At 44.6% G+C, this 14,327-nt stretch overlaps 1 protein-coding gene across 1 annotated transcript in view; it reads right to left on the bottom strand.

The window, feature by feature from the left end:
* The window catches only part of LOC116977716 (pappalysin-2-like), a 280,018-nt gene that overhangs the window by 167,692 nt on the left and 97,999 nt on the right, over positions 1–14,327 (bottom strand). Inside the window, exon 5 of the mRNA XM_033028424.1 lies at positions 2,093–2,285. Coding sequence (XP_032884315.1) covers positions 2,093–2,285 — 193 coding nt within the window. The remainder of the gene's footprint in view (positions 1–2,092; positions 2,286–14,327) is intronic.

The following is a 14,327-nucleotide window of genomic DNA, read 5'->3' as shown; positions in this document are numbered from 1 at the left end:
CTGTGGAGGGTAATGTCTTCAGATCGATTGTGGACTGATAGGGGAGGGAATCTGGAATCGGAAAGTTGGGAGCGTGGGGGAGATGGTGGGACAAAGTCTGGCAAGTGATAAGTGAATACAGATGCGAGCAGAGGAATAAGTGACAAAGGCTAAAGGTAAAAAGGTCAGCAGTCCTATCAAAATCATGAATATCAGAGTTTTCCTGCAACTTAGCAGATACTAAAGCTTTGTGAAGCCCCCAACTAACAAACCCACACATTCAAAACGAACGCAGACAGAAAATACATAAAATACCATGTGGACACTACCTGAGAGCAATAAATACATAAAAAGACCAATAATTACCAATTAAAAATTTTAAAATGCAAAAATGCATCCCCTTACAGCCCAGCGGTCCGAATTATAAAATCTAATGGCTGCAGGGGTGAAGGATTTCCTGAACCGCCCCGTTCTACAGGGCAGGGAGAGGAGCCGGTTGTTTTTCCGAGTGCTCTTTTGACTCTCCAGAATTACATGGAAGGGATGCCCGGGGTTTTTCAGGATGACCTGCACCTTGCTCCTCATATGCCTCTCCATCCCAGAATCCACTCTCCCCTCCAGCACTGAGCTAGATCGTTTAACCAGTTTGTCCAGCTTCTTGTTGTTTTTTGCACTAATGCTGTTGCCTCAGCAGACAACCGCGTAGAAAATAACACTTGCGACCACAGTGTTGTACAACATGTGCAGCATATCATTACACACATTGAAGGATTTGAGCCTTCTGAGGAAAAAGAGTCTGCTCTGGCCTTTATTGTAGAGGGCATCAGAGTGACATACCAGACCAGTTTGTTATCCAGGTGCACTCCAAGGTATTTATATGTCTGCACCACCTCAATGGCAGCCTCTGCAGCATGGACCGGCTGAAGGGGGAGCTTGGACTTGCCAAAGTTAACCACCATCTCTTTAGTCTTAGTTGTGTTCAGGATGAGACAGTTCTCTTTACTCCAGGCACAGAAGGCACTGATCAAGTTCCTGTATTCCTCCTCATGTCCGTTCCTTACACATGCCACAATCGCTGTGTCATCTGAATATTTCTGTACGTGGCATGTGTGAGACTTATAGTTAAAGTCTGCAGTATACAGGGTGAAGAGGAATGGGGCCAGAACCGTTTCCTGTGGGGCTCCAACATTGCACCCCACTGTGCCAGAGACACAGTCCCCCAGCTTAACAAACTGTGGTCGAGCCATCAGGTAGTTGTATATCCTGGAGATAAAGGTGGGTTCCACCCCCATCTTCTTAAGCTTGTCATTCAGAATCAGGGGTTGGATGGTGTTGAACGCACTTGAGAAGTCGAAGAACATAATACTCACGTAGCCACCTGGTTCGTCCAAAAAGGAGATCCGGTGCAGCATGTAGAGGACTGCGTCATCCACCCCAATGGTCTCCTGGTACGCAAATTGTAGTGGGTCGAGTGCGTGCTGGACTTGTGGTCTCAGGAGACGAATGAGTAGCCGCTCCATTGTCTTCATGATATGGGATGTGATGGCCACCCGTCTGTAGTCGTTGATCTCGATCAGCCGCTCTGCTTTGGGAACCGGCACAAGACATGATGTTTTCCACAGACCTGGTACCCTCCCTGACTGGAGGCTCAGGTGATGTCCTCTCAAGAGTTATTTCTGGCACAACCAATGATAACATATTGAGTTACCTGCTTCTGAACACATTCAGCCCATGAGCCCTGCTGGACCGAACTTGATTGCTGCTTCTATTACACTCCATCTTAAAACCACTCATAGGCTACAACATGTATCAGGATACCCCAAGGTCATGAAAAAGATGGCAGAAATTGGAGAACATAGCAATGGACCACAATGTCTGTGCCGAACATTATATCAAGATAAACTAATCTCCTCTGCTTTTTCATGATCCATTTCCACAATTCCTTGCATATCCATGTGCCTTCCTAAAAGCCTCTTAAACACCACCATCATCTGCCCCATTTGGCCCATATCCCTCTAAACATTTCCTATCTCTATATCCCTGTCCAAATCTCCTAAAGATTTGCTGTTGTAAGTACACAATTGATGACTCCAGGTTATACAGAAGGACTCGCCTTTCGTACAGCATCCCACTGATTGGTGGCAGCCAATGAATAGTTACAGAGTCCGGAGTCTGTCCGATCACTTCTGGAGCCACTGAAATGGGCGCAGGTTTTTTAGAATGAATCCAGCCTTGATATACCAGGTCCAAGTAACAGTGCATTCGTGCAACCTGGTTTGGTGAAAAGTTATTGGTACAGCTATCATCTGCAATAAGAAAGAAAGACAGATAAGAGCATTTTTAGGAAATAAATGTTGTCATTTACGTCAAAATAAAAGATTAACAACCACAACATACTAAACAGAAATGCCATGTGGAAACGATTCAGCCTTTTTATGGGCGGCACAATGGTGCAGTGGTAGAGCTGCTGCCTTACAGTGCTGGAGGTCCGGGTTCGATCTTGACTATGGGTACTGTCTGTGCGGAGTTTATATGTTCTCCCTGCAATCAAGTGGTCTTTCTCTGGGTGCTCTGGTTTCTTCCCACACTCCACAGATTTGAAGGTTAATTGGCTACTGCAAATTACCCCTAGTGTCTGAGATTCCAAAGACGTGCAGATTTGTCTATTAATTGGCTTCTGTAAATTACCCGCAGTGTATAAGATAGAACTAGTGTACAGGTGAATGTAATCGGCACAGACTCGGTGGGTCGGAGGGCCTGTTTCCATGCTGTATCTCTAAATTAAACAATTTTCTGTTCATCATTTGGACTGAAGATTTAGGATAATGTTCGTTCCCTCCCTGAACTATGGGTGCACTCTCAACCATCTCCTGCCTCAATAGCATCCCAGCGAAGTTCAGTCTGTCAAAGATTAAACCTCAGAGGATTGGTGAAATATCAGATGGAGTTTAATCCAAGCACCTGTGAGTGGCAAGACACTTGATAGCATTGAGGTACAGAGGGATCTTGGGGTCCAACTCCATAACTCCTTGCAAGTAATAACACAAGTAGATAGAGTGTTAAAGAAGACTTATGGTTGCCTTCATTGGTCAGAGCAGAGTATAAGAGCTTTGTAGTTTTATAGGACTTTGATTAGGCCATTTTTGGAGTATTGTGCGCAGTTTTAGATTAGATTAGATTAGATTCCTTTATTGTCATTCAGACCTTTCGGTCTGAACGAAATGTCGTTGCCTGCAGTCATACATATAATAATAAATAACAAAACATACAATAAACACAAATTAACATCCACCACAGTGAGTTCACCAGGCACCTCCTCACTGTGATGGAGGCAAAAGTCTTAAAGTCTCTGTCTCTTCCCTCCTTGTTCTCCCTCTGCGCTGAGGCGATCCAGGCTTCCGTTGTTGTGACCCCGCCGGATGATGGTAAGTCAGTCCCGTGGCTCAACCGAGCTCCGTGAACGGGCCGGTTCAAGCTCCGTGGCCTGGGGTGGTCGAAGCCGCCGAAGCTGCCGCCCTCCAGTCCAGCTGAGGCAGCTGTAGTTGCGGGAGCTCCGGAAAAACAGGTCACCAACCTGTGACCTTCGAGCTCCCGACGATGTCGTCCACTGGCCCACGGCCGAGCTCCGAATTCAGGTCGTCGTCGCCGGAATGCCGGAACGCTGCCGCAGCCCCGATGCCACGAAGCCGGGCCACCGCCACCGGAACGCCGCCACAGCTCCGAATTTGGCCAGCCTCGCGTTGGTAAGTCGTGGCTGGCTCTGCCTCCGGAGCCTCGAGGTCGGTCGCAGTTGAAGGCCGCCAGCTCCACCATTAGGCCTCAGCGCAGACGGAGGCAGAGAAGGGGGATACGACAAGAAGAGTCGCATTCCCCCGAAGGAAGAGACAAAAAAACATGTTTCACCCCCCCCCCCCCCCCACACACATATACACAACCTAATAAACTAAAATTTAACTAAAACAGGACAAAAGAAAACAACAAAAAAGTAAAAACAGACGGACTGCAGGCGAGCCGCAGCTATGCAGGAAGGATGTGGAGGCATTGGAAAGGGTGCAGAGAAGGTAGAGAGCATATTGACCAGTTGCATCACGGCCTGGTTTGGCAGCTTGAATGCCCAGGAGTGAAGAAGACAGCAAAAAGTTGTAATTACATTCTGACCTCCCCACCATCTAAGGTGATTTACAGGAATCGCTGCCTCAAAAAAGCAGCCAGCAAAATCAGGGGCCTACACCACCCTGGCCACACACAAATTTCACCCCTGCCATCAGGAAGAGCGTACAGGAGCCTGAAAACTTTAACGTCCAGGTTCAGGAACAGTTTCTTCCCTACAGGAAGGATGAGAACCCGCAATCCTATTAAATCAACACTACAACCTCAAATAAGCTCTGAACTACATAGACTATTATTGTTATTATAATTTTTATTTGTGTGCATGTGTATGTGTATATATATATCCAGTGCCCTCCATAATGTTTGGGACAAAGACCCATCATTTATTTATTTGTTAGACAAAAGTGCTGGAGAAACTCAGCAGGTGCGGCAGCATCTAAGGAGCGAAGAAAATAGGCAACGTTTCAGGCCGAACCCCTTCTTCAGACTGATTTATTTACTTGCCTCTGTACTCCACAATTTTAGATTTGTAATAGCTGGTGGATGAGTTGGGAACAACATCTCCCAAACATTATGGTGCCCAGAAATGGTGGTCTATGTATAAACACAGCTGTAATTTCTACATGGTGAAACCAAAATGTATAAAATGGCCCTTTTTTAAATCTGACAATGTGCACTTTAACCACATATGATTTTTCTATTACAGATCTCAAATTGTGGAGTACAGAGGCAAATAAATAAATGATGGGTCCAAATAATCCCAAACATTATGGAGGGCACTGAATATATAAGTGTGTGTGTGTGTGTGCGTGTGTGTGTGCGTGTGTGTGTGCGTGGCCGTGTGTGTGGGCGTGTGTGTGTGCCCACGGAACTTTATTTTTTCCGTTTATAATATTGTTTACAGTACTATGTTTACATATTCTGTTGTGCTGCTGCAAGTAAGAATTTCATTGTTCTACCTGGGACATATGACAATAAAACACTCTTGACTCTTGATCTAATAGAAATATATAAAATTATGAGAAGCATACATAGAGTGAGACCCTTTTTCTTAACATGTCAATATCAAATACTACAGGACATAGTTTTAAGTGGAGAGGGGAAAAGTTTAAAGATGTTCAGGATGGTATTTTTTAAACACAGATGGTGATGAAGGCCTGAAAAAGAGCTGCCAAGAGCAGAGGTGGGAGCAGATACTATAGTAGCATTTAAGTGATTTTTTGGATTGGCACATGGATATGAATGAAATGGAGTGATATAGATTATGTGCAGGCACATACATTGTGGGCCAAATGGCCTTTTCTTGCCATCAATCTATCTATCTATTAATATATAAAACTCTCGCCCAAGATTCCGAAACGGAACTCCGTCCGGCTGTCACATTTCTTCCATTGATTCCCTGCAACTCCGAAACTGGACGCAGAATCGCCGACATCTTTTCCATTTCGGTAGAGATTTCACTTTTCTTTCTAAGTATCCGCTCCTCATTACATTCCGTCGTGTTTAAGTACACGTTTTTAATCAAATCCTTCCCCCCCCCCCCCCAATATTTCAAAACTAAACTGGCTTCACACCCACAGAACCTTCACCAGCCCCAGCCCCTGCTGAACCTTCCATCGTGTGATGTCACAATGCCCAATCTTCACATATGTCCAATCGGAATGGATCCATTTACATATGCCTATGCAGGAGCCCAAGCCAATGGTGAACGTTCCATCGTGTGATGTCACAATGCCCAATGCTCAAAGACATCGTTGCCATAGAGAGGGAGTACAGAGAAGGTTCACCAGGCTGATTCCTGTTATGTCAGAACTTTCATATGAAGAAAGACTGGATAGACTCGCCTTGTAATCGCTAGATTTTAGAAGATTGAGGGGGTATCTTATAGAGACGTTTAAAATTCTTAAGGGGTTGGACAGGCTAGATGCAGGAAGATTGTTCCGGATGTTGGGGAAGACCAGAACAAGGGGTCAAAGTTTAAGGATAAGGGGGAACGCTGAATCGCCGACATCTTTTCCATTTTGGTAGAGATTTCTCTTTTCTTTCTAAGTATCCGTTCCTCATTACATTTCGACGTGTTTAAGTGTACGTTTTTAATCAAATCCTAACCCCCCCCCCCCCCCCAATATTTCAAAACTAAACTGGCTTCACACCCACAGAACCTTCACCAGCCCCAGCCCCTGCTGAGCGTTCCATCGTGTGATGTCACAATGCCCAATCTTCACATATGTCCAATCGGAATGGATTCATTTACATATGCCTATGCAGGAGCCCAAGCCAATGGTGAACGTTCCATCGTGTGATGTCACAATGCCCAGTGCTCATAGACATCGTTGCCATAGTGACAGTACAGAGAGTCAGATGTGGGCCGAGGAGCCTTCAAGACAACATGAGATGTTCCCATATTGTGTGAAAATATTTACGTCATTCACCCCTGAACCTCGATAAGAACACCACCTGCACATCTTAATTAAATTAGAGAAAAACGGAAAAGAGGTCGGGCATTTACACTTTTAAGGCTCTGTGTGTGTCGAAGCTTCGTGTGTGTGATGCCGCACCGCTAACCCCCCCACCACCCCCCCCACGCGTTGCCGAGACGGACCCGACTTCGACGACTTCAAGATACGATATTTTAAGACGGCAGGGACCCGACTTCGACGACCAAATCTCCCCTGGGGGCTACAGGTAGGGAACGGTCTTTATGCACTTTTCCAACTCTGTGTGTGGGGGTGGTTAGTGTGTGTGAGGCGCCCGCCCCCCACCCCCCCCCCCAGTGGGGGCTACGGGTAGGGAACGGCTGCGTTGGGGGATCAGACCCAACGGGTTTGCCATTGGTCGTCGTGTTTAAGTGCACGTTTTTAATCAAATCCTAACCCACCCCCCCCCCCCCAATATTTCACAACTAAACTGGCTTCTCACCCATAGAAGCAGCACCAGCCCCAGCCCCTGGTGAACGTTCCATCGTGTGATGTCACAATGCCCAATGTTCAAATACATCGTTGCCATAGAGGGAGTACAGAGAAGGTTCACCAGACTGATTCCTGGGATGTCAGGACTTTCATATGACGAAAGACTGGATAGACTCGGCTTGTACATGCTAGAATTTAAAAGATTGAGGGGGTATCTTATAGAAACTTACAAAATTCTTAAGGGGTTGGACAGGCTAGATGCAGGAAGATTGTTCCAGATGTTGGGGAAGTCCAGAACAAGGGGTCACAGTTTAAGGATAAGGGGTAAATCTTTTAGGACCGAGATGAGAAAAACATTTTTAACACAGAGAGTGGTGAATCTCTGGAATTCACTGGCACAGAAGGTAGTTGAGGCCTGTTCATTGGCTGTATTTAAGAGGGAGTTAGATGTGGTCCTTGTGGCTAAAGGGATCAGGGGGTATGGAGAGAAGGCAGGTACAGGATACTGAGTTGGATGATCAGCCACGATCATATTGAATGGTGGTGCAGGCTCGAAGGGCCGAATGGCCTACTCCTGCACTTAATTTCAATGGTTCTATGTTTCCCTCTCCGAAACCCCTCTCCCACCCATCCCTCTCTCCCCCACCCCCCTTCCCTCTCTACGCCACCCCCTTCCTCCTACCCCTCTGTCCCTCTTCCATCACTCCCCCTACCCCTCTCCACCTCCCTCTCCACTCTTTCCCCTCTCTCCCCCACCCCTCTCCCCCTCCCTCCCTCCTTCCCTACCTCCCCATCCTCCCCCTCCACCACATCTATCTCCCCATCCCCCTCTCTCACCCCCTACCCCGCTCTCCTTTCCCTCCCAAATCTGTCCCATTTCCTCCACCTCCTCTCCCCTCCCTCCCCTCTTCACATCCCCCCTCCCTCCCCCCACCTGTGTGTTTGGGGGTTGGTTAATATGAGTTTGATGCCGCAGCCCCCCCTCCCCCCCCCCCCCCCCTGCAAAACGCCGTTGGGGAAACAGACCCAACGGGTCTGCACTTGGTCTAGTATATTACTAAAAGTCTCGTCTTGTTCGGATGTCTGTCTGTCTGTGTGCGTGTGATTCAAGTAACTACGTCAAAACAGTACACAAAAGTGTGAACATTTTGGCACCACCTTACTCACCATTGACCTGTGGTTATTTGTATCAAGTTTTGTTCAGATTGATGATATATTTCACAAGTTATCACATTTTTAAATTTACTAAATCCACTTTGATAATCACTTCAACACTTCAGTGCTGGCAGTTGCAGCTATGATGTCACAATGGGATCTCATAGTCCTCCACCCGACATTTGTAACAATGTTGCCATCATAAAACATCGTGGTCCTGGCTGCAAGTGATTGAACAGGAGGGGGAGCGGCCAGGGGAAGTGGAATTGGAAGTGCTGGGGGAGGCAGGGGAAGTGCAATTGGAATTTATTTTTTAATTCCAGTGCTGGGGGAGGCATGGGAGTGGTGGAATCTTACATTGGGGAACGGGTTGCGTTGGGGGACCAGGCCGCCCGTTGGGGTTATGGGTTAGTGGTGGAATATTGCGTTGGGGCACAGGATACGTTGGGGGAACGGGTGAGTGGTGGAAACGGGTTTGCGTTGTGATCCCAGAACTATGCCAAAGTGATACACGATAGCGCTACAATTTTTGCTCCACCTTACTCGCGTTGGGGGAACGGGGTGCGTTGGGGGACCAGGCCTTCCATGTGACAGGGACCCAATGGGTCCCACTTGTTCTAGCATTCCATAAATTGGGATTAGAATAGTTTATGGGCCATGTTCCAGAAACCAGGATTTGAATAGTTAAGTATTTGATAATTTGCATATACCATCCTTGAAGGACATGTTTCAGTGCTTTATAACTCTATCACAAACTCGCACATATACAGTAAAAATAAAATCACAGTTTACAAACAAAAAGATGAGCAAAGATAGAGACACAAAATGATTTCATAACTCAGTGGATCATGCGGCATCTCTGGAGAAAACGGATGGGTGACGGTTCAGTTCGGGACCCTTGTTCAGATCGATTGTAGGGGGGAGGGAGACGGGCAGCAAGAAAAGAGCAGGACAAACCAGAGACAGCACCAGATGACTTTGAGCAGGGAGATTCCCTGATAGGCTGCCTGTTGGCTGGGGACGTTCTGACCCTAACAGGATGAGCACTTGCATCCAACAAGAGGTGGACATGAAAAAACAACTATGGGTATTCCAAAAGGACAAGTTAAAACGTTTACCAGATGAGGTATTCCACCAATATTTCCTTCCCAAATAAATTGAAGTAGTTCTTAAAGCTTTAATGTGGTTTTCTAAAAAAACATTAGTAATGTGTGGTCTCTATTCCCAGAATGGCATTCCTGAATCCTGGAATAGGACTTCAAATTCCACATTGAAGTAAGGCCAGCACCACGTAAATGATACTGGTCAGCTTTTTAAACATGGTGTTAATTTGCATGTGTTTGTGTTGTGTTTAAAGGTTTCCTAAGTGATATACATTCATGTCTTTAATATTTCCATATTCTCGACATTATTTGCTGTCTCGCCCTTGTTAGGGGTCATTGTGATTGGCCCAGTATCAGCAGGCTTCAACAATCATATCAGAGCCACTGTGATCACCAGGCAACCAAGAGCACAAATTTTTATAAACCTATTAGCTACCTCATAAATGTACAACATACCTTATAATCATGCTGGTTGGCATTCCAATCTAGCATTTATGTATGGTTCTACACAATCAAGACAATGTAACTGTTCTCTTTCTACTAGCCTTTTAAACTATTCCGTCCATAAATCAATACCAATGAGCACTAATTGTTGGTCAAATCACAAGCAGGATTTCCTCAATAAATAGTATTTTGAGGCACGCTCAAAAAGACCATGTTAGAAAACATAGAGCAGAAACAAGGAACTTGTTCAAATGCTCAGGGCACTGGTAAGGCCAGCACAACTCGGGTTCCTCTGGAAGTCTCTATTAGAGCCAGCATGGTTTTGTGCATGGGAGATTGTGTCTCACAAATTTGAATTGAGTTTTTTTGAAGAAATAGCCAAGAAGGCGGATGAGAGCAGGATGGTAGATGTTCTTTACATGGACTTCAGGAAGGCCTTTTATACGGTTGCCTATGATAAGGCTAGTTTTCAATTCCTTTACCCTGCAAAATAGATTCTGCACATTCACCGATCAATTTCCTTCATGATTGTACACACCTCGAAGATCATCACCCAGCTACCTGTACTCAAAAGAAAAGAGTCCTATCCTGGTCAACTTCTCCCTATAATTCAGGCTCTAGATTCCTGGCAACATCCTCGTAATTCTTCTCTGTACTCTATCCGGCTTAATGGCATGTTTCCTATATGAGGGTGGCCAAAACTGAACATATTCGTCCAAGTGTGACTCACCAATGACTTGTACAATAGTAACATGACATTTTAACTTTTATACTCCGTTTCCTGACTGATAGAGTCAGCATTCCAAAAGTTTTCTTCACCACCCTATTGACCTGCGATGCCACTTTCAGGGAACTATGCACCATAATGCCACATCCCTCAGCTTGACAACACTCCCCATGCCCCAACCATTCATGGTGAAGGTCCTGCCCTGGTTTAATTTACCAAAATGCAACACCTCACACTTAATTACATTAAACTTCATTAGCTATTAGTCAACCCACTTGCCTACAACTGATCAAGGTCCTGCTATAATTCTAGATAACCATCTTTCCTCTCTTTAATATGTCCTACTTTATTGTTAACTGCAAACTAACTAATTATGCCTTGTACATTCTCATCCAAATCATAGATAACAAAGAGCGATGGCTAAGCACAAATCCCTGAGACACATCACTAGTCACAGGCCTCCAGTCCAAAAAACAACCTTCTACTCATCACCCTTTGCTTCCTATCACAAAGCCAATTCTGTATCCAGTTAGCTAGCTCTCCCACGATCCTATGTTTTCTAACCTTCTGGAGCAATGAGGAATTTACTATGAAGAACCTCATCACAGCTTGGTATTGGCAACCATTACCCTCAAGATCACAAAATATTACAGAGCGTTGTGAACACACCCCAGTAACTTGGTGCTGCCTTGGGAAAGCAGCCAACATATTCAAGGCCAACTCACATCCAGCTATTCTATCTCCTCCCCTCTTCCATCAGGTAGAAGATACAAAAGTTTGAAAACATGTCTTGAAAAATTCAAGAACAGAATATTCCCCACTGTTATCTGACTCTTGAACAGACCTCTCATGTGCTAAGGATGAATTCCCAATCTTCCAAACCACCTTATTACCAACCTTGCACTTTTTTTACCTGCATTTTCTCTGTAGCTATACACTCTATTCTGCACTCCAATTATTTTGTATTTTACACTTTTTGATGTACTCATGTAATATATGATTTGTCTGAATTGCATGCAAAACAAGATTTCTCACTGTTTAACACAAAGTGCAAGAGGAACTCAGCCGGTCTGACAGCAACCGTGGGGGGCTTGCATAGGTGACGTTTTGGGTTTGGGCCTTTCTTCAGATTGTTTGTACTGGGAGAGGAAGTGGGGAGGCTATAAGGAGGTGAGGTTGGGTCAAAGCATGGAAAGTAATAGGTGGATATATATAAATGTGTTTGATTGGCAGTAGGGTGGAGTAGACGACAAAGGCTAGAAATGTAAAGGAGATAAGAGAATGACAGATAAAGAGAGAAGAAAAGAGGGAGGGATAGAGGCAGAAGGAGATAGGGGTGGGGAAAGAAGGGTGGAATAATGGCTGAAGTGATGGGTTGAGGGCAGAGGAAAGAGTTTAATTTAGTTTATTGTCTGGTCTTCCTTAAAATTGGGAGAGTTTAATGTTCATACAGTTGGGTTGTAAGCTACCCAAGCAGAATATAATATGATGTTCCTTCAGTTTGCATGTGGCCTCACCCTGGCAATGGAGGTGGCCTAGTATTGGAATGGGAGTTAAAATGGCAAGCAGGAGTTCCAGCAGGTATCTCGGTACATGTGACAATAATAAAACAATACTAATACAGAACATCAAGAGTAAAAGGACACACGCACAATGACAGATGTCTACAGGTAGGTTGTCAGAAATGAGTGTCAGCATCGGGATTTCAAAAAAGCACCAGAATGAAACGCATGACTACATGTAGAGGGTAAGATCTTCAACAAATCAGTGACAATGAATAAATCCACGCAAGGACCAGAGAATATAGTCACTGAGTTAGTTTAGTTTTGAAATACAGCATAGACACAAACCCTTCGGTACAGCGAGTCCACAACGACTATCGATCATCCATTCACACTTGTTTTATGGTTATTCCAATCTTGCATTGACTTCCTACACACTAAGGGCAATTTACTGAGGCAAATGAACCTACAACCCCACATATCTTTAGGATGCGGAAGGAAACCAGAGCATCTGGAGGAAACCCATGCTTTCACAGGCAAAACGTGCCAACTCCACACAGACAGCATCCGAGGTCCTGATTGAACCCGGGCTTATGGTGCATGTGCAGCAACAGCTCTATCAGCTGAACCACTGTGCCATTGATTACATAAATCAGTGAAATCATGAGACTTACCCCATCATTTTAGCAGGAATTGATCTGCAGTCATATTGCTTGTTCAATGATCTAGTCACGCCCATTCCTGGCTTGAAAATAACTCTCTGTGCATTAGAGTGTCAAGGCAATGAGCCACATATAGAATGGGGTGGAACGCCTTTGGGGCCACACTTGGGATGATCTATACTTTGCTACTATCCTTTGATGTTTTCCAGCATGGTTTATATTTGCTTGCTTATGAAACAGTGCCCCGCATAACCATCTACCAAGAAAATCAGATGTTTGCTGGAACTGTTTCACAGTCTGAACTGAATTATCCACATTAACTCTCTCTGATGTTGGTTGAAAATCAATTACAGAAACAATTGCATATTTCAATTGTTCACAGATAAACTATTGGAAATAATCTTCTCAGATGCAATGTAACTATTTACTTTAATTATTTTGGACATGTCTCTCACTTTGGTTCTGCCTGTGGGATCCACGGTATGTTGAGAAAATATAATTTTCTCAGAAGCATTGAGAGCTCCCCTCTACTTGTCAGTTTTGCCTGATCAAACACAAGCTAATAAACATTCTCCAAAACTTTTCCACTGTGCAGATACTTGGAAAGGAAACTTGGCATGATCATAACAAAAATCCCAAATGAATCCAAGATGCATCTGCTTTCAATAGGAGCCTAAGATGCTTGGAGATCTGCCCCTCTGTGTGGGAGGGGAAATTTAAGGTGACAGGAGAAGGACAAAAACAAGAACCTGAGGGGCAATGTATTCACTCGGGTGGTGGGTATATGGAACGAGTTGGCGAGGATGTAGTCAAGGCAAGTATTATAACTGTATTTAAAAAACACTTGGACAGGTACATGGATGGGAAATGTTTAGAGGGATATGGACTAAACATGAGCAAATGGGATTAGCTTGCATGGGACATCTGGGCCAACATGGGCCAACTGGACTTGTTTCTTTGTCATATAACTGTGACACTTAAGTTGTTAGATAAAATATGTTAGTTGTGAAGAATGAAACACATCCATTACTCAGCACCCAAGTCTGCCAATAGCACTGTTTACTTCAGAATAAAACTCCTATAATCAGTCTAAATAGACATATTTCATTCTAACCTTGCAAAAATGTATCATATATTTCTTTCAGAATGAATTTATCATAGTCAATCATTTCCTTATCATGTACCTCCCAAACATTTGCAATGCAATGGAAAGAGTCATCAGTGGGCAAATGGGATTAGCCTGGATTGGACAATTTGGTTGGCATGGACGAGGTGGGACGAAGAGCCTACTTCTGTGCTGTATGAGTCTCTGACTCTTGTGCCATGAAACTGCAATTATTCATAAATAACATGATCAACTCTACTTAGTTCAGGTTCTGCCAAAACTACTTGGCTCCAAACCATATCGTAGAATTAATCCACATATAGATACATGAGCTGATTGCAAGAGTGGTTCCACTCAACATAAACGGGGCATTCAACCAGCACTGCATCAGGGAACCCAAGCAAAACAGAAATTAGTTGGGTTCAATGAAAATTCTTTCATGGTCAGAATATCACTAGACACAAGACTTAACGATGGCAAATATTGCCAACAAATTATCACCACACCTGAACTTCACTGCAGGAGTTCCTTGAGCTAATCCCACACGGATATGTTTATTTTAGTATAGTTTAGATAGAGCCAAAAAAAAAGGCCCTTCGGCCGACTGAGTCTGTGCTGACCAGCGAACCCT

Source organism: Amblyraja radiata, chromosome 10 (assembly GCF_010909765.2).
Source record: "Amblyraja radiata isolate CabotCenter1 chromosome 10, sAmbRad1.1.pri, whole genome shotgun sequence".
NCBI classification, from domain to species: domain Eukaryota; kingdom Metazoa; phylum Chordata; class Chondrichthyes; order Rajiformes; family Rajidae; genus Amblyraja; species Amblyraja radiata.
Note: the sequence above shows the minus strand (reverse complement) of the source record. Positions and strands in the feature narration are given on the sequence as shown.